Source organism: Oryctolagus cuniculus, chromosome 18 (assembly GCF_051225735.1).
Source record: "Oryctolagus cuniculus isolate XC-2025 breed Fujian yellow rabbit chromosome 18, ASM5122573v1, whole genome shotgun sequence".
NCBI lineage: Eukaryota > Metazoa > Chordata > Mammalia > Lagomorpha > Leporidae > Oryctolagus > Oryctolagus cuniculus.
In genome coordinates this window covers 67,924,182-67,951,177 of record NC_142884.1, presented here as the reverse complement: position 1 = coordinate 67,951,177, position 26,996 = coordinate 67,924,182, and the positions used below count along the sequence as shown (strand labels likewise).

Sequence of the window (26,996 nt, the reverse complement as noted above, 5' to 3'; positions counted from 1 at the left end):
CGGTTACTCACAGCTGCCTTGCTTTGCCAAGGCTCTGCCCAAAGACCTTGGAGCTTTTGTTGGCTCTTCGGCAAAAGCGCCTGGTCTAACCCCAAGTAAATGTGAGCTTCTGGTGGAATCCACATGGCCTGTGGAAGAAGCCACAGGCTGGAAAGTTACAACTGTGACTGGCCAGTATGAAATTGTTTACTGGTCAGATGTCACCGGGCTTCCAAACCGTCCCACACAGCCTGGTGGCGGCAGAGAGGAAGGTGAGAGGTCTACGGGTTTTATCAATTGAGCTACAACCCAGGGCTAAGTCAAGCTGTGGGGTGGTTAATAGTCGGGCTGGGGGGGGGGGGGGGACAGAGCGCCAGGGGATGAGGCCAGTCCCTGTTTGAATCAGGTAAGGATCCTAATGGTGTCCTTAGGTCCCATGATATAAGGTTAAATAGAGCAGTTCTCTCCCTGTCTGTCTTATCTGGAATGCCTGTTAGGGTTCAGGAAAACAGGTAAATTGCATAAACGTTGAGCTCTTACGGGAAATAATTGACCTGGCTGCCCGGAAGCTACAGTGCTTGGCACGCTGGCATGTGCTTCTCTAATCCTTTGTGTTCTCGTTATCCTGAGCAACATTCTACAAACCTTGTGTACAGTTCCTTGGGGCCAGTTTATTTCCTTCAGAGGGATCCTAGAAAGAAATGAGGAACCCGGAAAGCAAGCTATAGCCACGGATACGGTGGTAATCCGTCCGGGCCAAGCCACACGCAGGAGGAGCCGCACTAATTGATACTCCCGGCAGCACAGGCTTCTTGTTTTAGATCCCACCGCCGATTACAAGACCTCGGAATGCCTTATCCTTCTCAGATGCCTGGGCTCTGCCCTGCTATTTGTTAGGGGACTGGTCTGTTTGTTGAAATGGATCCTGTGTTTATCCGGACCTGCCATCCTGCCCGCGTGTGCCTCCCGGGTTGGGGCTGGAGCAGGGAGCGGACAGGAGAGGGACAGCTGCGCGCCCAGCTCCGGAGAGCCCTCCCGGGCGCGTAGGACCCCGACATCGAGGAGTCCGGGTGTCGGCTTAGGGCCGGGGCCGCGGGCGGCTGCGAGGATGCCCGCGAGCTTCAGATTCAGTTTCTTCCACAAGGGCCTTTTGTCCCCCGGGAGCCTCTCTGCCCTGCGGAGCGCAGGGGGAGACAACTTTGTCGCTCGCTACATAGAGTGACGCCGCCAGTGCCCTCGGACGCCCGCGGCCAAGCAGCCCAGCCCACCTGACCGACCCCGACCTCCCGCGCCCCTCCCGCGCCCGCCCTCGGCCAGCCGCCCCTCCCCCGAGGCGTGGCCCCTCGCTGGGCAGCGGGGAGGGTAGCGGGAGTCGGTGGGGCCAACCGGCTCCTTCCTCCTTCCCTCCCGCTCAGGCTCCCGCGGGCCGGCCGGGGACCGCAGCCACGTCTCAAAGCCGCTCATTGTGTGCGCCCCGGGCGGGCAGCGCAGGTAGAACCGGGCGGGCGCGGGGCGCGCAGAGCCCGGCACCGGAGGGGGCGCCCCGCGCTGGGTGGGAGGGTCCGCCTCACTTCCCTGCCGTGGCCCCTAGTCACCCCTACCCCCTCCATCCCCTGCGTACGACCCCCCTCTCCGTCTTACTGCGGCTCCTGCGCTCTTTCCGGCAGCGGAACTCCAGGCGCCTACCAAATCTCTGGACTCCCGAGCGCGCCTCTGAGAGGCCCCTCCCCGGTGTCGCCGGGTGCCCGCTTGGGACCCTAAGGAACGGTTCTGCCCCTGCCGACTCAAGAAGAGGAACTGGGCGTGGGGTGGAACGTGGAGCAGGACGCTCGGCTGAGCCCCGCCGCGCCGGGTCCCGCGGAGACGCCAAGGTCCGGGGTAGGTTGGCTCTCCTGTTGTCCACGCGGGTGTCCCCACGCCACGGGCGGGCCTGGGCCTGGGCCCCGGGGCCCTGCAGCACAGCAGCGGGTTTCGGGATGGGCGGGCAGCTCCGGGGGCCGCTGTCCCGCGGACAAGGTGGAACCGCGGGCATCATCGCAGTCCCCGCGCTGGGCTGAAAAGTGTCGCCCCGGTCACGGTCACGGCTGGGAGACCCTTTATCTCGCCAGCCTTGAGTCTCAAAGGACAGGGCTCTGAGGGGCTCTCCGGGGGCTCTCTGCACACCACGGTGGAGGAACAGAAGGCTAACGAGTGAGTTGGGGACAAGACCCCACCGCCACCCCCTGGGGCAACAGGGAGAGGCCCCTCTTGGTCTCCCAGCCGGTGGCCAGCAAATGCTGGCGCTCCTCTCTCTTCCCTCCCGTACCCCGGAGCCGGGAGCCTCTGGAGTCCCATTTATGACAACGGGCAGGCTGTGGCTAAGGAGCAGGAGGGACTTGGCTGTCCTGACGCTGAGTGAGCGAGTCCAACTTGGGGCTCCCAACTGGTGCCGTGGGGAGCCCTGGCTGTGCCCCCATCCAGGCTCCCAGCTTTTACAGCCTCCTTGTAGGCAGGGGTCAGCCAGAGGGGTGAGAGTGGCTCATGTCACCACAGGTCTGGAAGCTGAAGCCGGGGCAGGACTTGAACCCAGCCTGGCCTCAGAAGCCAGACTTCCAGCCCTTGTTGGTGGCTCTCCCGTCCTGTGTGCCTGTGCTGTCTCTGCTGGTGCTGGGGCATGGGGGCCACCTGAACTTGGCAGGACTATTGTCCTTGGGTTTTCTCTGTGAAAAGATTTTCCCTTGGAGTCATAAAATGTAATTGCTAAGATTTGGAAGGTTCCTGAACAAACGAATGCTTGTAAGTGCACTGTGTGTGCCAGGCATTGTTCTAGATGCCTTACAAATAGTAATTTGTTCAATTTTCGAATCAAGCCCATGCTTTGGGTTGTATTATTTCCTCTACTTTGTAGATTTAAAACAGAAAAAAAAAAAAAAAGCAGGGACAAACAGATTGAGTAACTTTTCAGTAAATGACCATGTGGGATTCATACTTTTTTTGGTTTAAGATTTTATTTATTTGAAAGGAGAGTTACATAGAGTGAGGGAGAGACAGAGAGAGGTCTTCCATCTGCTGGTTCACTACCCAAATGGCCACAATGGCCAGAGCTGAGCTGATCCAAAGCCAGGAGCCAGGAGCTTCTTCTGGGTCTCCCACACAGGTGCAGGGGCCCAAGCACTTGAGCCATCTTCTACTGCTTTCCCAGGGCCATCACAGAGAGCTGGATTGGAAGTGGAGAAGTCAGGACTCAAACCAGCGCCCATAAGGGTTGCTGGCACTGCAGACAGTGGCCTAACTCACTGTGCCACAGCACTGGCCCTGGGGTTCATACTCTTGAGTGGGTACTTAGTTCAGCTGGGAGATGGATTTGCAGGCACCTCTCTCCTGCAGTGCAAGCTGAGTGAGGCCAGCTCCACCCAGGACTCCTTCAAACCAAATAGTAGGCTCTCTACCTACTCTCTTCAGTGCGACAGACTCAATTCTGCTTCTTGTCATGTAGCTCAAGAGAGGTGCAGAACCAGAGTTTTCTGGGTCATGATAATAGCATTAACAATAACTTCTCAATAGCACCTAATGTTCAGTCTTTATTGAAATGTCTGGTTACCTCTAGGATAGCTTCTTTTTTTATTTTTATTTTTTTAAATTTTATTTATTTGAAAGAGTTACAGAGAGAGGTAGACCCAGAAAGCGAGAGAGGTCTTCCATCCACTGATTCACTCCCCCATATGGCCACAACGGCCAGAGCTGAGCTGATCCGAAGCCAGGAGCTTCTTCTGAGTCTCCCACGCAGGTGCGGGGGCCTAAGGACTTAGGCCATCTTTCATTGCTTTCCCAGGCCATAGCAGAGAGCTGGATTGGAAGTGGAGCAGCCGGGACACGAACAGGCACCCAATATGGGATGCCAGAGCTGCAGCCTGGGGCTTTAACCCGCTGCGCCACAGCGCTGGTACCTAGGATAGCTTCTTGCAGTTGATTGGTTCTCACTGGCATCCAAATGAAGTCCACGTGTTGCCTTTGACTGCTTCAGTGTTTGTGAGGTATTTTTTTCCAAAATAATCCCTACCTTTTTCTTTTTATGTCATTGACTTGGTAAGAATAGTTTACTCATTGAGAATAATTAAATTAAAGTATTAATGAAAGGAAACCAGAGAACATTCTGGATTATCCCTGTAGTAAGAGGACCCTGTCCATGTCTGGGGCAACCAAGGGGGACGTGTGGATTGCGTGATCCCGGCCTCCCGGCCTGAGTGTATTGCCTCCGAGAAGAGCAGGGAACCCCGCACACCGCAGCCCTGCAGCTCTGGTTTTGTGACTTTCAGCAGGCTGCATGCTGAGCAGTGCACTTTGAGCACCCCCAACACTCAAGACCTGGAAAAGCGGCTCACACCTTCATAGCTGCTCCTCTGTCCTCTTTTTTTTTTTTTTTTTTTTTAAGATTTGTTTTATTCATTTGAGTTACAGAGAGAGAGAGGAAGAGGAGAGACACACACACACACACAGAGAGAGATCTCCCATTCACTGGTTCACTCCCCAAATGGCTACATCAGCCAGGACTGGGCCATGCCAAAGCCAAGCACCAGGAGCTTCATCTGGGTCTCCCACATGGGTGCAGGGGTCCCAAGGATTTGGGACATCTTCCACAGCCTTCCAAGGCCATTAGCAGTGAGCTAGATCAGAAGTGGAACAGCCAGGACTCAAACCAGCGCCCACAGGGGATGCTGGTGTTGCAGGCCTCCGCTCATCTGTTCTGAAATGCCCCAGGGTGGCCCTGAGCCAGGGAGCCCCGAGGTGTCTTTCCCAAACTCATTTGAGTTCATTTCCCGATGAATTCTTGAAGGCAGATGTGTCTCCTCCAGCAGCATCTGGGCTGTGGATGCCACGCAGCTGCAGCACAGGACTGGCAGGGTGACAGCAGATGTGGCCAAGGCTTGGGGGCCTGCCACGTCTTCGGCCACATCAGGCCATGACCACAGGTGTGGGGTGGAGGGTGGGCTGGGGGCCTTGACGTGTTTTGCTGTCTGGGAGCTGGTTATCTATCCCCTGCCCGGGGCCTTCTCTGGCCCCATGGGTATTTCGCTCAGCTGGGAGATGGGTTTGCAGGCACCTGTCTCCCTGCGGTGAAAACTGAGGGCAGGCATACTCCATCTATGCCTCCTTTCACTAGCTGAAAAGAACCGACATTATGATTATCAAAATAATACAAGTCTATTGTAGACCATCTGGAAAATCCAGCAAAGTGCTAAGAAAAAAGATTTCCTGGAACATGGCCATAGGAATATAAGCATCCATTGTCAGTGTGCAAACTTTCACACTTCTTTGTCCATGTCCTTGCGTGTGCTTTTTAGTAACAGATTGATTGAGATATAATTCATAAACCTTAAAGTTCATACTTTTAAAACTGTACAATGCAGTGGCTGTGGTATAGTCAATGTTGTATGTCAGTCACCATCAGGTTCACACATCTTGAACCTTTTTTTTTTAAGATTTATTTTTTATTTATTTGAAAGGCAGAGTTAGAGACAGACAGACAGAACGAGACAGATCTTCCATCTGCTAGTTCACAACCCAAATGGCCACAAGGGCCAAAGCTGTGTCAGGCTGAAGCCTGGAGCCAGGAGCTTCATCCGGGTCTCCCACATGGGTGCAGAGGCCCAAGCACTTGGACCATCTTCCACTGCTTTCCCAGGCTCATTGGCAAGGAGCTGGATCAGAAGCGGAGTGGCCAGTCTTGAACCAGTGCCCACGTGGGATGCTGGTGTGGCAGGTAGTGGCTTTACCTGCTGTGCCACAACAGCGGCCGCATCTATCTTGAACATTGTGTATATCACTACTTCAGCCATTCTTGTTGCTGGAAAACATTATACTGTGTGGGGATACTCTGTTGTGTTTATCCGTTTTCGTGAATTCCTAGGTATTTGGAGTGTTTCTGCTTGTTGACTTCTGAGATGGAAGGTGCTGTGGGAATGGCAAACAGATTTCCATGTGGCTGTACATTCCCAGTTCTCTGGAATGTATACCTAGCAGTGAGACTGCGGTCACGTGGTCTGTTAGGCCGAATCTTTGGAGGGACGGCCCAGCTGCTTTCCACAGCAACTGCCCCACCTCACGTTCCCACCAGCAGTGTGTGATGGCTCCAGTTTCTCTGCTTTCTCAGTAGTATTTGTTTTTAATTTTTTTATTTCCTATCATTTTTATTACAGTCATTCTAGTAGATGGGAAATAACGTGTTACTGTGATTTCAGCTTGCATTTCCCTAGTGAGTACAAAACATCATAGTCCTTTTGAGTACTCATGGGCTGTTTCTTTTGGAGAAATGTCTGCTCAAGTCCTTTGCCCTTCTTACAAATGTGATTGTTTATTGTTGAGGTTTTTTTTTAAAGATTTGTTTATTTATTTGAAAGTCAGAGTTACAGAGAGAGAGGAGAGGCAGAGAGAGAGAGAGAAATCTTCCATCTGCTGGTTCACTCCCCAATTGGCCACAACAGCTGGAGCTGTGCCGATCTGAAGCCAGGAGCCAGGAGCTTCCTCTGGGTCTTCCCACATGGGTGCAGGGGCCCAAGGGGTAGGGCCACTTCTACTGCTTTCCCAGGCCATGGCAGATAGCTGGATCAGAAGAGGAGCAGCTGGGTCTCCAACCGGTGCTCATATGGGATGCCAGCACTGCAGGTGACAGCTTTACCCACTATGCCACAGAGCCGGCCCCTATTATTGAGTTATAAGAGCTCTTTACATATTCAAGACACAAGTCCCTTTCCACATATATGATTTGCAACTATTTTCTCATCTGTAGGTGTCCTTTGGTGTCTGTGTATGTTTAACACGATTGGTATGATACCATACACGCATTTTTCTGCAAGTTTTGTTACTTCTCTTTTTCCACTTGTCCCTGTGCAGTTAAAACTCTAAAGTTAACTGCCGGATTCAAACTCAGATCCACCTGCTTGTGTGCATCCCTGAGGCGAGTCCTTAACCTTTGCAGCTCTCAGGCTCCTCATCTGTATAACAGAGGTCATCATCAGGTCCCCTTCAGATGGCTGCTGCGAGGATCAACTCTGAAAGTGGCAGGAAAAGGCTTGGTGCGTAGGACGCCCTCAGTGTATGGTATTGGCTCCGGGGCTCCTTGGTCCTGACCCACCAGAAACTCTCATCTTCCTCTTTTCTTCCTCCTTGCTTTTATTTTTTCCCATTTTCCTTTTCTCTTCCCTTCCTCCTCTTCTCTCCTCTTTCCTCGCCTCCTTTTCAGCATTCTCTCTGTGGAATGCCCTGGGCTCCATCAGAGCCGGTTTGCACACTGGAGGCCTTTATGCCCGGAGTCCACTGATTGCCTGTCCGGGATTCCTGAACAGGGATGGCCTCCAGATGACACCAAACAGAGAAATCAGAGCTGGGATCTGTACTTGTGATTGCATTTCACTGCAGGGCTGGGCTGGGCTGGGCTGGCAACAGGGGCACTGCCAAGTCAGGCTGGACAGAGAGCGAGTGCCGCCTGCAGAACGGGCTTTCTGAGCTGCAGCTACAGCAAACCATCCTTTGCCCTGGTCTTGCTCCTCCCGCCTGAACATCAGGTAGAGCAATCACTCCTTCCTGTCGCTCTTGGGCCAAAACGTGGTAAGGAATGCTCCAAAGACACACTCAGAAGAAAGAAACGGGCAATAAGGGGGTTATTCGCCCTTGGATTTGGATCATCGAGTATCTGATTTCAATTGGAAAGGCAGAGAGACTGAGACAGGCAGAGAGAGAAATCTCCCATCTGCTGGTTCATTTCCGCATATGCCCGCAACAGCCAGGGCTGAACCAGGTCAAAGCCAGGAGCCTGGAACTCATTCTGGGTCTCCCACATGGGTGGCAGGGACCCAAGGACTTGAGCTGCCTCCCAGGGTGCACATTAGCAGGAAACTGAAATTGAAAGTGAAACCAGGATTCAAACCCAGGCACTCTGATAACGGCAGGTGGACATCTCCAGCGGCCTTAGCCGCTGGGCAATTGCCCTGTCCCTAGCTAATATGTATTAATGTCATCTCCTCCTTTGGTCTTCAGGCTATTTCCTGATGTGCTATGTACTGTCCTATTCAGTCAAGGTTCTTTTTTATTTAAAAAAGGAATGCACCCATGTTCCACTTTTTTTTTTTAATCATTATTTAAAAGACCAAGCACTCCCACCCAGTGATTCACTCCCTAAGTGCCCACAACAGCTGTGGCTGGGCCAGGCCAAAGCTCAGAGTCAAGAACTCAACCCAGGTCCCCCATTTGGGTGGGAGGGACCCAACTAGCTGAGTAATCATTGGTGCCACCCAGGATCTACATTAGCAGGAAGCTGGAATTGGGAGATGGACTGAGATACTATGATACAGGATATGGGACAGTTACCCTGAGGTATAGCGCACATCAGAAAGAGCACAAATCATACAGTTACATAGCTTGATGGCTTTTCACTAACTGATTACGATTAATGCAGTTAACACCTTCGTCAATTCACAGCACAACCAACCCCTCTGATGCTTTGCCTATGTTCCTTTCTGGTTCTACCCACTCACCAGTAGGGTATACACTGTCCATTCAGAGCTCTTGGTTATAAGTGGCAGAAACTCGACCTGCACTGGCTGGTGCAGAATGGAATGCTTTCGCCAGCTGGGAGTTGATGGGTAAATCCTGCACAGCTGGGGTCAAATACTCAGACGATGCTCTGTATTCTCAACTCTTCTAGCTTCTCTTCTGAGCTGGCTTTATTCTCAGTTTTCTTCTCTTGCTGCTCCAAAAATCTGGGATTGCAGTTGGTCACATGTCTCATTTCTTCTTTTTTTAAAAAGATTTATTCATTCATTTATTTATTTGAAAGGCAGGATTACAGAGAGGTAGAGGCAGAGAGAGGGAGAGAGAAAAAGAGAGAGAGAGAGAGAGAGAGGGAGGGAGAGAGAGAGGTCTTCCACCTGCTGGTTCACTCCCCAGATGGCCACAATGGATGGAGCTGTGCTGATCTGAAGCCAGGAGCCGGGAGCTTCTTCTGGGTCTCCCACCAGAGTTCAGGGGCCCAACTGCTTTCCCAGGCCACAGCAGAGAGCTGGATCAGAAGTAGAGCAACCCAGACTTGAACTGGGGCCGATATGGGATGCTGGTACTGCAGGTGGCAGCTTTACCTGCTACGCCACAGCACTAGCCCCACATGTCCCATTTTTTTTTTTATTTGACAGGCAGAGTGGACAGTGAGAGAGAGAGACAGAGAGAAAGGTCTTCCTTTTGCCGTTGGTTCACCCTCCAATGGCCGCCGCGGCTGGCATGCTGCGGCCGGTGCACGGTGCTGATCCTAAGGCAGGAGCCAGGTGCTTCTCCTGGTCTCCCATAGGGTGCAGGGCCCAAGCACTTGGACCATCCTCCACTGCCTTCCAGGGCCACAGCAGAGAGCTGGCCTGGAAGAGGGGTAACCGGGAAAGAATCCAGCACCCCGACTGGGACTAGAACCTGGTGTGCCGGCGCCGCAAGGTGGAGGATTAGCCTATTGAGCCACGGCGCTAGCCCACATGTCCCATTTCTAAGCCAGTAGCTCTGTACCTTGGGTGCTGGAGGAAGACTGGGGGAAGAATGGGAATATGGGGGCTGGCAGAGGACAACCCAAGTTTTTGTGTCCCTGCACCCACGTGGGAGACCTGGAGGAAGCTCCTGACTCCTGGATTTGGCTTGGCTCAGCCTTGGCCATTGGGACTATTTGGGGAATGAACCAATGGATGAAAGATTCTCTCTCTGTCTCCCTCTCTGTTAACTCTGCCTTTCAAATAAATCATTTAAAAAAAAAAAAAAAAGGAAATCTGCAGATGAGCCACTCTTTGGACAACCAGGGGGCAATGGATCTGCTTTGAGTGAGGGAGGGATATTTCCCCAGGGGAAAAATCTGGAGGCCATTTTTGGAAGGGGGGAGGACCGGTACTGAGTGGACATAAATAACCCTGAACAGAGCACCTGTGCAGTGCCGAGCCCCACACCGGATGCCGAGAGAGACACAAATGAGGCACCTGGAGGGAAAGCTGGAATGGTCCCTGCTGGGAGTCAGGGCTGGGCCCTCCCAGCAGAGGAGGGGAGCCGGGAGCTTGTTCGATCAACAGCGTTGAAGCATTCCTGCTCATGGGAAGCATGGACCGCTAGATGGGAATTCCGGCTGGGAAGCCGGAAGGAGGATGGCATGGTCAGACTTGTGGTTTCAGCAGCTCTGGTGCAAGGCAGGTTGGAAGGAGGCGCATTGTGGGATTTTGCCAGAATCCAGGAGAGGAGTGTGCATGCCAGGTCCAGCATAACCCTCTGTGCCCGGATGTCCATCTGGCCCCAGGCCCTTCTCATGACTGTGTCTTCAACGCCCCCAGCTAGGTTGTAAGCCCCACCAGGTTAAGGGCTTTGGCATAGGTCATCCACTCTCTTATCTGTCCCTGATTTTCCATTGTTTATCCTCCTTTGTTCTGCTTTCTATGTAATCTCAATTTTATCTTTCGTTTTGTTTATTTTTTGCTTTTGTTTTTAAAGATTTATTTATTTATTTGAAAGTTAGAGAGGAGAGGCAGAGATGGTTCACTCCACAATTGGTCACAATGGCTAGAGCTGCGCTGATCCAAAGCCTGGAGCCAGGAGCTTCTTCCAGGTCTCCCATGTGGGTGCAGGGACCCAAGGACTTCGGCCATCTTCTACTGCTTTCCCAGGCCATAGCAGAGAGCTGGATCAGGAGAGGAGCAGCTGGGACTAGAACCGGCACCCATATGGGATGCCGGCGTTTCAAGCCAGTGCATTAACCCACTGCACCACAGCACCAGCCCCTCAATTTTATCTTTCAACCTTTTATTATGATTTTAATATCTAAGGTGATTGGGCCGGTGCCATGGCTCACTTGGTTAATCTTCCACCTGCGGCGCCAGCATCCCATACGGGCTCCAGGTTCTAGTCCCAATTGCTCCTCTTCCAGTCCAGCTCTCTGCTGTGGCCCGGGAGGGCAGTGGAGGATGGCCCAAGTGCTTGGGCCCTGCACCCGCATGGGAGACCAGGAGAAGCACCTGGCTCCTGGCTTCGGATCGGCGTAGCTCTGGCCGTAGTAGCCATTTGGGGAATGAACCAACGGAAGGAAGACCTTTCTCTCTGTCTCTTTCTCTCACTGTCTATAACTCTACCTGTCAAATTAAATATATGCTTTTAGTTCATCACGTACTTTGGCTCTGAGCTATTTTATAAAAATCATATGAGGTATCATTTGAGAAGAAAGTGTATAAGGACCTGTGTGTGTGTGTGTGTGTGTGTGTAGGGAGGATTAGTCCTTATCTTTTACTGTAGGATATCACTAGGCAAATACCATATATTGTTACAGTGATAAGCTAAGCCTTAGCCTCCCCTGGAAATAGAAAGGTAATTAACAGGAGAAACTGCTCATGGATTCGAGAGTAGTTGCTCCTGGGGAGCAGGATTCCGGAGCAGGAAGATGACTTCCGGAAACTGTTTGACCTTTTGAATTTCCTGCATTTATATATTCTTTGTTTTTATTTTTATTATTATTTTTTTTTATTTTTTGACAGGCAGAGTGGACAGTGAGAGAGAGAGACAGAGAGAAAGGTCTTCCTTTGCCGTTGGTTCACCCTCCAATGGCCGCCGCGGCCAGCGCGCTGCAGCCAGCGCACCGTGCTGATCCGAAGGCAGGAGCCAGGTGCTTCTCCTGGTCTCCCATGGGGTGCAGGGCCCAAGCACCTGGGCCACCCTCCACTGCACTCCCTGGCCACAGCAGAGAGCTGGCCTGGAAGAGGGGCAACCGGGACAGAATCCGGCGCCCCAACTGGGACTAGAACCCGGTGTGCCGGCGCCACTAGGCGGAGGATTAGCCTAGTGAGCCGCGGCGCTGGCCTCTTTGTTTTTATTTTTTAAATGAGTAATGAGTCAAAATTCAAAAGGTGCAAGGAAGGGCCTATCATGAAATGTTGATATCCGACTCCTTCTCTGTTCAGGGGAAATCAGCACTATCACTTTTTTTTAAGATGACCTGAGTAAAGAAAAAGATTACCTGGTAAACTTTAAAAAAAGAGAGATTTATTTATTTGTATGAAAGGCAGAGTTATAGAGAGACAGGGAGAGACACAGCCAGAGAGGTCTTCCATCCACTGGTTCCCTCACCAAATGACTGCAACAGCTGGAGCTGGGCCAATCTGAAGCCGGGAACCTGGAGCTTCTTCCATGTCTTCCATGTGAGTGCAGGGGCCCAAGCACTTGGGCCATCTTCTGCTGCTTTCCCAGGCCCACTAGCAGGGAGCTGGATCGGAAATGAAGCAGCTGGGACTCGAACCGGTGTCCATATGGGATGCCAGCGCTGCAGGTGGCAGCTTACCTGCCACACCACAGTGCTGCCCCAAGAGAAATTTCAATTTCATCTTTGGCCTCTTGGCCTTCAGACCCTCTCTCCTTACCCAGAATATAGGATTATTTTCTTTTAAATTTATTTGTTAATGTTTATATGATTATTTTCATCACTAGTATTATCGCTGTCAGAGACTTGGTGGAAAGTGGAGGCATGACTGCCTCTGGGGAGGGTCTGGGGAGGGTCTTCAGGACAGGGGGACATCACTTCCTTTTTCCTGATTGGTCCTTGAGTTCTGGTGTGGGGCTTCATCGGCCCAGAGGGTGGGGCTCCCTCTCAAGTCCACCATATCCTTACCTGCCTGTGATCTGTATATATTTCCCTTTCCAAAAATTAAACCTATCTGTACCTCCAAAAAAGAAAGAATGTGTGGGGGAGGGGATGGGCTGCCAGGATGGGAGACTTCTTCCTGGCCAAAGGCTTAGGCATGAGACTTACCCCAGCCCCTGACCCAGGGGGTCTGGCCCTTTGATTTAAACTCCTGCCCTGGCCTGTGCTAGCTGGAGATTCATGTCTCTGAGCTGCTTTGCTTCAGGGAAAACATCCAGGGATGATGTCTATGGCCTAGGGATACTGGAAAAATTAAATTCGACCATAAAGATAAAAGTGCATGTTGCACCGCCTCTCTTACATGTTCTTCCTTTGAAGTCTCAGGCAAACTCTGGGCTTCTTATCAGGGACCCTCAGCCAGGACCTGCACGGCAAAGGATGTTTCAGTCTCCTTCCTAGTTCTTGAGTTCTGATAACAGGATCAAAGGACAGACCGTGTAGCGCGTGAGTCACGCAAGACAACCTCTGCCTTTCCTGGAACACGGGGACAAACACCTCGGCCCGGGCCCGAGATCCTCGCCTCCTGGACGAAGGCTGTGCTCCCCAGAGCAGCTGTGTAAGGGCCAAAGTGGCGGGGTCCTTCTGGCTGTACAGAGTGCTTGGACGGGAGAGGCCACAGCCTGCCATCAGAGGTGCCAGGAGCTTGGGGCCAGGAGTCCTGGACTTGGTCGCAGCTTCCCTGTTATCTCCGCAAGTCCCGAGTCCTTCACCCCAAACACTGAGATCATAAACCCCCCATAGGGAGGGCACAAAGCATCTGGCACTTGTGTGATTTGTGTCTGCGAGTATGAGCTGGGCTTCCTCTTTGGTGCGCTGTTCTCAGCGGAGCCCGCCACCCATGGGAGGAGTGTTGAGAACAGGCGCAGGGTAGTTAGGTGAGCACTCTCCCTGTCTCCCAAGTCTTCCAGGAGTGGATGTGGGACCCAGGGGGCAGCTCTGGGGCCAGCAGGTGGCAGAGCTGTTGGGCATCCTCCACCCAGTTGTGCAGCTCCTAGATGAGGGGGGAGAACAGGGGTGGGATCTGCTCACAGTCACAACCGCAGCTTCTCTCGGTGGTGACGCGAGCAGGGGATGGGGCAGGTGGGGTGAGAGTGCTGCAGAAGCAAGAAGGAAGCATCTAGGCCCCTCCCTTTGAAGTTATCCAGCCTTGAGAGCACTGCGAGGGCAGCAGGTGCACAGAGCAGGGGATTCTGGGACCTCAGGCATGGGCGCTGGGCTGAGTGTTCCCTCCACCATACAGGACAAGTAAATTTTGTTAAGATTATTTATTTATTTATTTATTGGACAGGCAGAGTGGATAGAGAGAGACAGAGAGAAAGGTCTTCCTTTTTCCGTTGGTTCACCCTCCAATGGCCGCCACAGCTGGCGCGCTGCAGCCGGCGCATCGCGCTGATCCGATGTCAGGAGCCAGGTGCTTCTCCTGGTCTCCCATGGGGTGCAGGGCCCAAGGACCTGGGCCATCCTCCACTGCACCCCTGGGCCACAGCAGAGAGCTGGCCTGGAAGAGGGGCAACTGGGACAGAATCCGGCACCCCAACCGGGACTAGAACCCGGTGTGCCGGCGCCACAAGGCGGAGGATTAGCCTATTGAGCCACGGCGCTGGCCCTTTAAGATTACTTATTTTAAGGGCAGAAAGAGAGAAAGAGAAAGAGAATATGAATATTTCATCTGCTGGTTCACTCCCCAAACGGCCACAACAAGCAGAGCCGGGCTAATCCAAAGCCAGGAGCTTCTTCAGGGTCTCTCCCATGTGGGTGCAGGGGCCCAAGCACTTGGGGCATCTTCTACTGCCTTCCCAGGCGCTTTAGAAAGGGGCTGCATCTGGCCGGCGCTGCAGCTCGCTAGGCTAATCCTCCGCCTTGCGGCGTCGGCACACCGGGTTCTAGTCCCGGTCGGGGCGCCGGATTCTGTCCCGGTTGCCCCTCTTTCAGGTTGCCCCTCTTCCAGGCCAGTTCTCTGCTGTGGCCCGGGAGTGCAGTGGAGGATGGCCCAAGTGCTTGGGCCCTGCACCCCATGGGAGACCAGGATAAGTACCTGGCTCCTGGCTTCGGATCAGCGCAGTGCACTGGCCGCAGCACACCGGCTGCAGCGGCCATTGGAGGGTGAACCAGCGGCAAAGGAAGACCTTTCTCTCTGTCTCTCTCTCTCACTGTCCACTCTGCCTGTCAAAAAAAAAAAAAAAAAAAAGGGGGGGGGGCCGCATCTGAAGTGGAGCAGCCAGGACTCGAATTGGCGCCCATATGGGATCCCAGCGCAGCAGGCAGAGGCTTAGCCTTCTACGCCACTTGATCGGCCCCATGTTTGATCTTCTTAAGATCCACTAAGGGGCGTAGGGATTTTCCAGGGCTGGAGGTAGGCCTGGGAGATGCTGGGATTCCTAGAGTAGGTGACCTCAGTGTTCTCATGGGCAGACACCTCTCAGGGGGAGGAGTGCCCCACTGTACTGACAAAGCTCAACCCTAAAAAGGCAACAGTGATGTGGGGCCTGTGTGTGCTGCTTCCCTGAGCCCTGAGCCACTCCCTATCGGCGTCTGCAGCATCATCCTCACCACAACCTGAAAGGGGTTAAATGCTGCCTTCCCCATTCCGTACAGAAGGACGTGCAGACCTGGACAGGTCAGGTCCTTGCCCCGGGCCTCCTGGCTCTTACGTGGCTGCGCTGGCTCTTAGCCCTGTCTCCTCCATCCGGCAGCGGAGCCCCTCAGCTCACAGGCTTTTGCAAGTCCGCCCAGCTCAGGACAGGGCTGCTGTGCGCCTGTCCCGGGGACATTGCTGTTTACAGCACTGTTTCCCCTCGGGGCTCTGATCCAGTCTCTCTCCTGCCTCCTCAGACTCGGTGGACCCTCCAGGCATCCCCCATGGGTTTGTGACCAGCGTCGCTCGCCCAGCAGCACTGGACAGTGGTGAGTGTCCTGGAGGGGAGGGTCCGGCAGCCGCCAGGGTGCTTTCTCTCCGCTCTCACCTCTGTGCTGCTTTGGCCCCCCGCGCCCCCTCACCTGGTCTCTTGGGTCAAGTGCGCCAGCCCCAGGAGGATACTCCTGAGTCTGTCCTGCCCTCAGCTCTGCACGCCCTGTATCCTGTATCAGCCTGCTTTTCATGACCTTAACTAAAATGCCTGAAAGGAGTTTCTTTGGGGGGGGGGGAGCTTGTTTCGTCTTACAGTTTGAGGCTACAGGCTCAGGCGACCCCACAGCCTGGCATCTGGTGATGGCTGGTTACGGTGGGTACGGTGGCAGTGATCACGCCGTGACACAGGAGGGAGAGAGCATCTCTGCCGCCGCTTCTCTCAAGAGCCACCCCCCGCAGGGCATGGCGGCAATGACCCACAGACCCCCATCCAGCCCCACCTCTGCCCTTGATCCGTCAATCCTTATCACTATTATTCCAGAGTTTAAACAGCTGCATCGGTTTTGGAGAGACAAATCCTCAACCCATAACACTTCCCAAGAGTGATGGTAACAGTTGGTCTCTTTGTCTTTTTTTTTTTTTTTCATTTTTATTTAATTTTACTTTATCTGAAACAGAGACAGAGATAGAAGCATCTTCCATCTGCTGGTTCACTCCCAAGATGTCCACAAGAGCCAGGGCTGGGCCAGACTGAAGCCAGGAGCTCAGAATCCCATCTGGGTCTCCCACACAGGTGGCAGGGACCCAGCCATTGAGCCACATCTGCTGCCTTCCAGGGTGTGCATTGCCCGGCAGCTGGCTCAGAAGAGGAGGGGCCAGGGCTGGAACCAAGCGCTCATGATGGCATGTGGGCAAGCGCTCCGTGATGGCATGTGGGCGTCGCAAGCAGTGTCTTGACTGCTGCACCAGACACTCACCCCTCTTTGCTAATTTTTAATAACAAAGTCATAGCTGCTTGTTTAAAAAAAATCACACAGGGGAGGCATTTGGTACAGAGGTTTCGAGCACCCCAGGGAACACCCACATCGTGTTCAAGATCGCCTCACTCCAGTCCCAGCTCCGGCACTTCCAGTCCTACCTTCCTTCCAGTGTGCACCCTGGGAGGCACAGCCCGCATCGCAAGTGCTCTGATCGCTGCCACCCACATAGGAGACTTCTGCTGGGCCCCGTCTGGGCTGTTGTGGGTATCTGGGAAGTGAACCAGTGGATGGAAGAGCTCCCTCTCTCTCCATCTTTAAAATAAATAAGCAGTTATAATAAATAAGTAAATAAATAAAATAACCATGCGGTGCAGGAGCACACTGTGTAGAAGGTCAAGTCCTCAGTTACGTAAGTTAGTGCGTGCTCCCAGATCCCGTGAGCCAGGTACCGGCATCATCCCCCTTTCACGGACAGGTAAACTGAGTCACAGAGATTCACTGTTTGGTCCAAGATCACAACGGAGGAAGCGGCAGAGCCAGGATCCACATCTGAGGGGGCCAGGTGTTACTGTGACATGCGCCAAATCACCATCGAGCCCTTTGGCTCAGCGACCTGGAAGCGTCTCCCTCAGAGATCCTCAAACAGAAGGCGGAATTCTCAGAGTAGCAGCTCCGTCTTCAGACAGAGCAAGTAGGCAGGTGGCTGAAGACACTGACTTCCCGCGCCATTCCGCGTGTGGGCCACGGCTCCTGTGTTCACGCCGCGTGCCCGGGAAAGCCCCCGGCTGAGGCCCCGTCGGGCCCGGTGTCCCAGCCCCGGGCAGTGGTCGGCGCCCCTGACCTGTGCTCTCTTCCCGCAGGCCCCCGGCCAGCGGCATGTGGCTGCCGCGCGTCTCCAGCACGGCCGTCACGGCTCTGCTGCTGGCGCAGACCTTCCTCCTGCTCTTCCTGGTCTCGCGACCCCCGGGGCAGCGGCCGGCGGCAGGGGGCGAGGAGCGCGTGCACGTGCTAGTGCTGTCCTCGTGGCGCTCGGGCTCGTCCTTCGTGGGCCAGCTCTTCAGCCAGCACCCCGACGTCTTCTACCTGATGGAGCCCGCGTGGCACGTGTGGGCCGCCCTGTCGCAGGGCAGCGCGCCGGCGCTGCACATGGCCGTGCGCGACCTGGTGCGCTCCGTCTTCCTGTGCGACATGGACGTGTTTGACGCCTACCTGCCCTGGCGCCGCAACCTGTCGGACCTCTTCCAGTGGGCGGTGAGCCGCGCGCTGTGCTCGCCGCCCGCCTGCAGCGCTTTCCCGCGCGGCGCCATCAGCAGCGAGGCGGTGTGCAAGCCGCTGTGCGCGCGGCGGCCCTTCAGTCTGGCGCAGGAGGCCTGCCGCTCCTACAGCCACGTGGTGCTCAAGGAGGTGCGCTTCTTCAACCTGCAGGTACTCTACCCGCTGCTCAGCGACCCCGCGCTCAACCTGCACATCGTGCACCTGGTGCGCGACCCGCGCGCCGTGCTGCGCTCCCGGGAGCAGACGGCCAAGGCGCTGGCCCGGGACAACGGCATCGTGCTGGGCACCAATGGCACGTGGGTGGAGGCCGACCCGGGCCTGCGCGTGGTGCGCGAGGTGTGCCGCAGCCACGTGCGCATCGCCGAGGCCGCCACGCGCAAGCCGCCGCCCTTCCTGCGCGGCCGCTACCGCCTGGTGCGCTTCGAGGACCTGGCGCGGGAGCCGCTGGCGGAGATCCGCGCGCTCTACGCCTTCACCGGCCTGAGGCTCACGCCGCAGCTCGAGGCCTGGATCCACAACATCACGCACGGGTCGGGCCCCGGCGCGCGCCGCGAGGCCTTCAAGACCACGTCCAGGGACGCGCTCAACGTCTCGCAGGCCTGGCGCCACGCACTTCCCTTCGCCAAGATCCGGCGCGTGCAGGAGCTGTGCGCCGGCGCCCTGCAGCTGCTGGGCTACCGGCCCGTGTTCTCCGAGGAGGAGCAGCGAGACCTCACCCTGGACCTGGTGCTGCCGCGCGGCCCGCACAGCTTCAGCTGGGCGTCGTCCACCGCGGCACGCCCGGGGCCGTAGTGGAAGGGCTGGGAGGCCAGGGTCAGAGGGAGAGGAGGTCGGAACGCAGGGAAGCAGCCAGCTGGCAGGGGCCAGGACGGAGCACAGGGGTCTCTCCTGTAGTAGGAAGTTCCGAGTCCCCACACGCCAACTTTCTCCCGCCGGTGTTTGGCGTGGCTTTCAGACTGTGTCGGAGCTGGGGGGCCGGCAGGTGAGCTCCTCACGGAAAGCGAACGGGAGAGTATATCGGCACCTGCTCAGTCGCCTCATTTCCCGTAGACTCCACCCTGGGAAGGAGGGGTCCAGCCCTGGTGGGGAGCTGAGGGGCGCTGTGGAGTGCTGGCTTCTGAAGTTTGTAGGTCACACCTGTACACACCCTGGACTCTGTCCCCCCGGCACCACACTCCATCAAGGCTGTGTCCTCAGCGAGACACCAGACACGATGCTTAGTGGCTGGTGGTCTCCCATCGGCCTCTCTCTGCCTCCCCTCCTAGGTTCCCACTCACCCTCATCATCCTGCCCGGGGAAAGTGAACCTTCGAGTTGTCCTGACTGGAAAGAGCCTAACTCTAAAAATAAAAGGTAATGACTAACCTGAGCAGTACAAATCACAGTATACACACTGTAAAGTTTTCTTTGTGTAATTTTTTCAGATTTATTTTATTTAAAAGGCAGAGTTGTAGAGAGAGGAGAGACAGAGACAGAGAATATGAATCTTCCATTCACTGGTTCACTCCCCCAAATGACTGCAATGGCCGAAGCCAGGGGCCCAGAGCTTCTTCTGGGTCTCCCAGAAGAGTGCAGGGGCCCACGCACTTGCCCGCCTTCCACTGCTTTCCCAGGCACATTAACAGGGAGCTGGATCGCCAGTGGAGCAGCAGCGTCTCCCACCAGTGCCTATATGGGATGCCAGCATTCCAGGCAGAGGCTTGGCCTGCTGTGCACAATGTCTCTCTATTTGAGAGACAGAAAGACAGAGGAGGGAGAATTTTGTTCCATTAGCTCACTCCCCCAAATATCTCCAGTGGCCTGTGGACCAAATCCAGGACAGGAGAAGGCAATGCAAGTCTCCCACATGGTTGGCAGGGACCCAACTACTTGAGCCATCACTGCTGCGTCCCACCAGCAGGAAGCTGGAATCAGGGGCAGAGCTGGGACTCAAACCCAGGTCCTCTGATAGGGGATGGGGGCTTCTTAACCCCAAGGCCAAACACCTGCTCCAGAGTGGCAAGTTTAGCCAGCCAAACTCCAGAGTGAAGGGGCTTGTCCAGGGTCACACCGTGGGACGGAGGAGGAGGAAGAGGGATTTTGCTGTGGGGCTGCCGTGGGGAGAAGGCGTATCAGGCTGGCAGAGACCTGGATGGAGACCTCAGCGTGGACGTGGCTTTAGGTTTCCGGGGCAAGGAGGATGTGGCATTTTCTTCTTTCCTTGGAGGGGACGGAGGTACAGTGTCCTTGAAGCCAAAGCTTCGGGGCGCCTCCCTTGACGACCTTGGGGTTCGAGAAGCTGGGTCTGTCCCTGCTGACAGCAGCTTGTGCAGGTATTTAGAGCTCCAAATTTATTAATGGGAACTCTGTGGCTTAGAAATGGCCTTTATCTGTTCGGACTGCTCTAACAAAACACCTTAGACTGCATAAATCATAAGCAATGGAAATTGATGAAATTGATTTCTCACACTTCTGGAGGCTGGGGGATCCAAGACCAAGGCCCCAGCAGTGTCTGGTGAGAAGCTGCTTCCTCATAGACGGTGCCTGCGAGCTCTGCCCTCACCAAGGGCAGCTCTCCGGGCCAGTTTTTTTTTTTTTTTTTTTTTTGACAGGCAGAGTGGACAGTGAGAGAGAGACAGAGAGAAAGGTCTTCCTTTGGCGCACCGCGCTGATCCAATGGCAGGAGCCAGGTGCTTCTCCTGGTCTCCCATGGGGTGCAGGGCCCAAGCACCTGGGCCATCCTCCACTGCACTCCCTGGCCACAGCAGAGGGCTGGCCTGGAAGAGGGGCAACCGGGACAGAATCCGGCGCCCCGACCAGGACTAGAACCTGGTGTGCTGGTGCCGCTAGGCGGAGGATTAGCCTAGTGAGCCGCAGCGCCAGCCCTCCGGGCCGGTTTTACAAGAGCACTGACCCCACAGCACGAGGGCCTCACTCTGTGGATGCATCTAATTAGTCCCAAAGCCCTCACCCCCTAATACCATCAACCTTGTGGAGTTAGGATTTCAACATCCAAATTTTCTAGAGACAGACATTTAGACCATAGCAGAAAGGCTCAAGTCACCCAGTTTAATACACGCACTAGGATTCAAACTCACATCGTTGACTGCAACGCTAATGGTCCCTACACGTGAACCACACTGGGGATGCAGATGCGCCACAGCGACGGGCCACACTGGATCACTTGCCCCTGACAATGACACGGGTTGCAAGGGACCATAGAGTCAACCTGGCATTTGGCTGTGAACACCTCAAGAACCAGATGTGAAGGGACATGGCGGCCACTTACTGGGGCATTTGGACCCCTGCTGCTTGCACTTTCTTGCCTGCATGCCCCTCCCCAGCCTACTCTGTGGTGGCCACCAGGGATAAAAGCAAGCAACCTACTGGCCGCTCCTGGAAGGCGTTGACGGTCAAGTGCAAGTATCAGCCAAGGGTCCCAGTCCATGCAGCACATTTAGCCAAAGAAGGATGAGCAAGTGGTTCATGATGCCAGAGGCTAGGATCGGGGGTGCTGCTCCCTGGTGGGAGCTTTGATGAGGGCTCAGAGCCTGGGAGGGGCATCTCACAGGTTTCACTTGCTCCTACTCAGGTCACAGATTGACCACAATGAGTGGCTTCTCTGTCTACGTCTTTTGCTCTGTGACTCCCACCATGCCAGGCAGTCTTGACTGGCCCCTTAATTTGGGGCAGCCCTGGGCTCTGTGCACCTCGGACACTACAGGCAAGCCTTGGGGAACCCAGGCGGCTCTGCCTCACATCCAGCACCTGGGGCAAGCCTCAGGATGAGTCTCCTGGCACACTGGACTCCAGGGATCCTTGAGGTAGGACTCCGATCAGGTTCAGGACAGACAGAGGCTGGCCTGGCTGACTGGAAACCACAAAGTCAAGGTAGAGCTCGGGGGAGGCAGATACAAGACACGGGCCTTGTGGCTGTGCAAGGCCGCAGTCATGACACAAAGGCCATGTCGCTGACCACTGCTCGGTCCTGGTAGGGGCAGAACTTTCTAGGTTGGAGCGAGCATGGCTGTGTTGATGGCCACAACTGATGGCTCTCTGTAGCCACCCTTTGCTGTTGACCCCAGCTGCAGCCATCAGCAGTGGAGGCTGTGTCCCCACCTCTGGATCTGGGCTGGACTTTATGACTTGCTTTGGCCCGGAGAACATAGCTCAGGGGCCAGTGTGGCAGCTTCTCTGGGCTAGGTCTTGTAGGGAAGGCAACAGTCTCTTTGTACCCACCTTAGGGTTTCAACCTGTGCTCTTTAACCAGATGGCCAGAGAAAGTAAGCTGGCGATGCCAGCAGTAAGAAATCCTGGGAAGTGGCAGTGACAAGTAACTCAAAGCCGTGGCTTTGCCCGCCAGCTTACACAGCATCTTTGAGGAGAACAATACGTTTACAGAGAAAGGAGCGGGCGGAGCAAAGTGGTTTTAGGCTTTTAAGGGTGGGAAGCCGTGCAAGGTGAATCTATGAGAGGACATTAGCGGAGAAAAGCTTGTCTGCAGATTCCCCTGGGGTCCTCTCTGGGGCTGATGAGATTTAGCGATGCCTGCAGCAAAGGAGAATTTATATCCTACCTCTAGACAGACGAGGGGGAGGGCGGAGACAGCTTTCCTGGCGTTGGCGACTTCTTAATCGCCTTCGGTGGAACATGATGTTTATGTCAAAGAGGCCCATTTTGGGGTGACACAACCTGATTTCCTTCAACCTCAAGAGAGGCTGCATGCTTGCCCATCTCTTGGGACCCCTGCCTGTGACAGGGAAACAAACACAGCAGCTGTTTCATCGAGCTGTCCCCTCCAGGCTGACCCCGAGCAGCCAGCCTCTCACCAGCCCGGAGACCAATGGGCACCTGCCACTCTGCCACGTTCTCCTGGCCAGAGCAAGTCACAGGGCCGGCCCGGACTCAGATGGAGAAATGGCCTCCAGCTCTTGAGAGGAGGTGCAGTGCTTTGTTTTTCGAAAGAATCAACTCTGCTTCATGTGTTTTATTTTGTTGTCCGTTCTTCCACAGACTTCGAGTTTCAGCTTTGTAGAGGATAGATGTTCCAGCCTCCACTGACATAACTACCTAATATTTAAATCAACCAATACCATACCTAGAAAGACAAGTAAGTCTCATGAATAACACATATTTTAAGACAAAAAAGTAATGTGTTTCTTAACTCCCAGAACATAATATATCAGTAGAATTTTAAAAACGAAATTAAAAGAAACAGGTAGGGACCAGTGCTGTGGCGTAGTGGGTAAAGCCACCGCCTTCAGTGCTGGCATCCCATATGGGCGCCAGTTTGAGTTCCAGCTGCTCCACTTCGGATCTAGCTCTCTGCTATGGCCTGGGAAAGCAGTGGAAGATGACCCAAGTCCTTGGGCCCCTGCTCCCACATGAGACATGGAAGAAACTCCTGGCTTCAGATCGGCACAGCTCTGGCCGTTGCACTGGGGAGTGAACCAGTGGATGGAAGACCGACCTCTCTCTCTCTCTCTCTCTCTCTCTGCCTCTTGCTGGCTCTCTGTAGCTCTGCCTTTAAAATAAATAAATAAATCTTTTAAAAAAACAAACAAAAAAGCAACAACTAAAAATCATTTTAGCCATAATATTCTGCTTACCTCTATACTATGATTTTAACATGTAATCAATATAAAAATTAATGATACATCTTAGTCTTCAAAATCCAGTGAGTGTGCCACACTGACAGCAGGTCTCCATTCAGACCAGCCTTATTTCTGGCACTCAGTGGCCACAAGTGGCTGGTGACTGTATTGGACAGTGCAGGGTTGACACTCCATTCTTGTTCCTTTCTTAAAACATTTTTATTTGTTTATTTAAGAGGCAGAGAGACAGAGACACACATACAGAGTTCCCATCCTCTGATGACTCCCCAAATGCCCACGATGGACCCTAGCTGAGCCCCAAGCCAGGAGCCAGAAACTCAATCTGGGTCTTTCATGTGGGTGGCAGGAGCCGGGTTATTGAGTCATCACCTGCAGCACCCCAGAGTCTGCACTAGCAGCTCCAGGAAGCTGGGGTTAGGAACTAGAGCCTGGAGTCGCATCCGACACTCTGGTGTGGGACGTACATAACTTAACTGCTGGGCCAAATGCTCGCCCCCTGTCATTGCATTTTTAAACCCTCCTTGCCTTAGGATATTTCTATATCCAAATCTCACTAGAGTGGACTACTGGAGAGGAGCACTCCACTTCATGTCTCCACACTTTGGAAGCACAAAGAACCCACAGAAGTTTGCCTGTGCGATTGCTTCTATGCCTTCAAATTCCGAGCCACTCTCAGCCTTTAGCCTATGTGAGAAGAAAGTCAGACATAGAGACTTCCCATCACATAGCCCAGAGCACGTGCTGCGTGGGCAGAACTTGTCTTCTCTCTCGGTTACCGACATTCAGATAACATTGACCACTTCTCCGCGTCTGTTTCTTGTGCATGGATCCATGAGAATCTTGCCACAGCTCAGGGAAGAATTGTTCCTCCCGATTTAAGAGATCAGTTGCGAGTTTCCATGTGTCAGCCCAGTGCCAGGCCCCAGGGACACAATCGGGGACATGGCTGCTGTGGGAGACCCTGCATCAATCATCCCACAGATAAGCATGCACTTGATAAGTGTTGATTGTGCCTTCAGAAAACAGGGGTGATGGCGGAGGGCAACGCACTGTAGAACGGGGAGGCAAGCAAGCTCTCTCTGCAGGGAAACCATTGGTTTGAACAAATGACGATGAACGGGAGTTAATCAAGCGCAGGACAAAGAGGCAGAGGCAGAGAACAACAGCACGAACGGGGTCTTGACGCAGGAAGCCTGCACTCTCCTTTAGAACAGAAAGGTTTCTTGGCAAAGCAAGAGACTTGATCCTGGGAGTCCAGGCTCATGTGTTAGAAAAAGACCCGAGGAGGTGGCCCAGTTGTGTCTGTAAAATTCCTAAAAGTAGAATTGCTGGGCTGAAGAGTCTCCATGTTCCAGATAGGAATCTGCCAAAGCACTCTCAAAGCAAGAGAACTCTCTGGGACAGGGTCAGGAATGCTGTTCACCCGCTCTTGCCAAATGCTCCCCCAGCCAACACCACCTGCACGTGGCTAAATCGATGGCTTTCATTTTTACTTAGCTTATGAGTGAAGAGTGGTATTTTCCTGTTCCTAAATTTGCATTTATTCAATTCCTAGGGCAGTTGGGCATCTTTTCATGTTTATTAATCACCTGCATTCCTTTCTCTTTATTCAAGGACATTGGCCATTTTTCTGTTCAGTTACTGATCCCTTTTTTGATTATGCTTTACTATTTTAGTTTCTCTACTCTCATTTGTTTTTGAACCCACTGTAGGGTGTTTTCTCTGTAAAACTTCTTTTTTAAAAAAATTGTATTTATTGAAATGTAACTGATAGATGATATCCACATATATTTAGTGTGTAGAATTTAATTCATTTGGGTATATGCATACACCTGTAAAATCGGGTCACACAATCATCCCCAAAGGTTTTGCCCTAATTATTATAGCATTAAATGCATTAAATGTGAATTATTTCCTTCTGGCTTCTGGAGTTTGTGTCTTGTTGGAAGAATTCGTCCTCCTCGAGATGGTAAAACAGCCTTCGCATTTGCTTCCAGTACCTTAGTAGCTTGGCGTTCTTGCGTGCGGATCTGTGGTCAAAGAAATCAGGACTGCTGACTGGGCAGAGGCTGCATTGATCGCCCTCGTCTTTGCAGGTACTAGGCTGCCCTAGTGCCCTCGACTGAATCATCACATTCATCACACTCAGCCCCGCGTGACTGTCCCACAGCAGGGGCTCAGCTGGGCCGTGTCTTCAAGTCCTAGGTCATGATCTCTCTGCTCAAGTTGAATGCGTTATCTCCCCTACCTTCGCAAGTTAATTTGTTTGGACTTAAACACCACCTTCTCCCACCAGATTGTTCCACCACACAAATAGCCCTTCACAGGGTGAGTCTGCATTCTGTCAATCACTCTATTCAGATCAACAACGAGAGGAAGCGCCTTGCTAGGCTGGGTGTCCTGCTGAAATGGGAGGGATTAACCAATTGCACGTTTCCCCAGGCTGCCAAGTCCTTTGAGTCCATCCAGTGTTTTCTTTCAGGTAAGACTGAAGAAGCTGGCTTTGCAGTTTCCGTGTTATTCTAATCCCAGTCTTTAAGAACTGCGCTCATTCAGTCACCCCACGTTAGGGATTCAGTACCAACCAGGCATCAGGTTCCTATAGGTGTGGGAAATAGAATAGCTAATGAGACTGATAGAAGAGGAAAACTCTTGCCCTTCTGAGGGTGTGGAGACAGCCAGTGAGTAATGAATTTAATAACTAGGTCAAGTGTATGGAGTGTTAGTGCTAGTGAGAGCGGTAGAGAAGGGCCGCAGGGATAGAGGCTTTGTACGTGTAGGGGTAGGTTTATCCGGGGTATATGTCGTCAGGCCAGGGTTCATTCAGAAAGCAATGTTCGCACAAAGTCTCCAAGGAGGTGAAGGAGTTAATGAAGGGGAACTCTGGGCAGTGAGGCCAGGAGAAGGAAGCAGTCAATACAGGAATTCTCTGGGAGAACACCAAGGGGCCAGTGGAGCCATGGGCCACACACAGTGTTAGGTCAGCAGGTATGGAAGGCTTCGGAGGCCTTGGAGTGAGCTGGAAGGTGTCCAAGGCCACTCATCCTCTGCTGTCCCTTAGTTGAATAAATACTCATAAATAGAATATCTTAGACAAGCACATGCTGTTGCAGACGTTTGGAGAGTGACCCAGCTGATGGGTTCTCTCCGTCTCTCCCCCTGTAACTCTTTCTCTCTAAATAAATAAATAAATCTTTAAACAAATTAATAGAAAAGTGCCCATTTACAGACCTCGTTACAATGTTACTGCATGTGTGAATATCCTGAGCGGGTATCTTGTGAATTTTGCCAGGTTTGGGGCTTGACTCACGTGGATGCATTCTCCGGCCTCCTAAACTTAGCTTCCCCCTCAACGTGGCATTCCGGGGCTCATTTGACTGCCGGTCAGCTTTGGTTCATTTATGCATTGTATGGTGGTATTCCGGGGAAAGTTGCAGCAGGCTTTTACTGGTTCCTTCTCCCTTGAAGGACGCTGTGTGTTCTGAGCTCCTGGCTGTGACAGTGGTACAAGGAGCGATCTGGGTGCCCCTCCTGGTACGGATGCGTGAGGACGTTTACCCCAGCAGCTTCCTTCAATGGCATCCCAGGGTGGTGATGTCAGTTATCTATTTAAGGAAGTTAAATTTATTAAGCCTTTCCTGCTGT

General features: G+C 53.5%; 1 protein-coding gene and 1 long non-coding RNA gene across 3 annotated transcripts; one reads left to right on the top strand and one right to left on the bottom strand.

Annotated features, from left to right (window-relative positions):
* The first annotated feature begins 423 nt into the window (after positions 1-423).
* LOC100351319 (carbohydrate sulfotransferase 6) lies at positions 424-25,273 on the top strand. The gene is made up of 4 exons (XM_051847297.3): positions 424-1,470; positions 1,647-1,857; positions 15,488-15,559; positions 17,344-25,273. The coding sequence occupies exon 4, from the start codon at positions 17,360-17,362 to the stop codon at positions 18,548-18,550; it is 1,191 nt and encodes a 396-aa protein (XP_051703257.2). The 5' UTR covers positions 424-1,470; positions 1,647-1,857; positions 15,488-15,559; positions 17,344-17,359; the 3' UTR covers positions 18,551-25,273.
* LOC149121018 (uncharacterized) lies at positions 23,207-26,919 on the bottom strand. Of its 2 annotated transcripts, none has more exons than XR_016225437.1 (2): positions 26,583-26,919; positions 23,207-25,950 (listed from the first exon to the last, which is right to left on the bottom strand). It is a non-coding gene; the product is annotated as an uncharacterized LOC149121018 (long non-coding RNA). The 2 variants fall into 2 exon arrangements; XR_016225436.1 differs by having other exon boundaries at positions 26,662-26,919.
* Between the last annotated feature and the right edge of the window lie 77 nt (positions 26,920-26,996).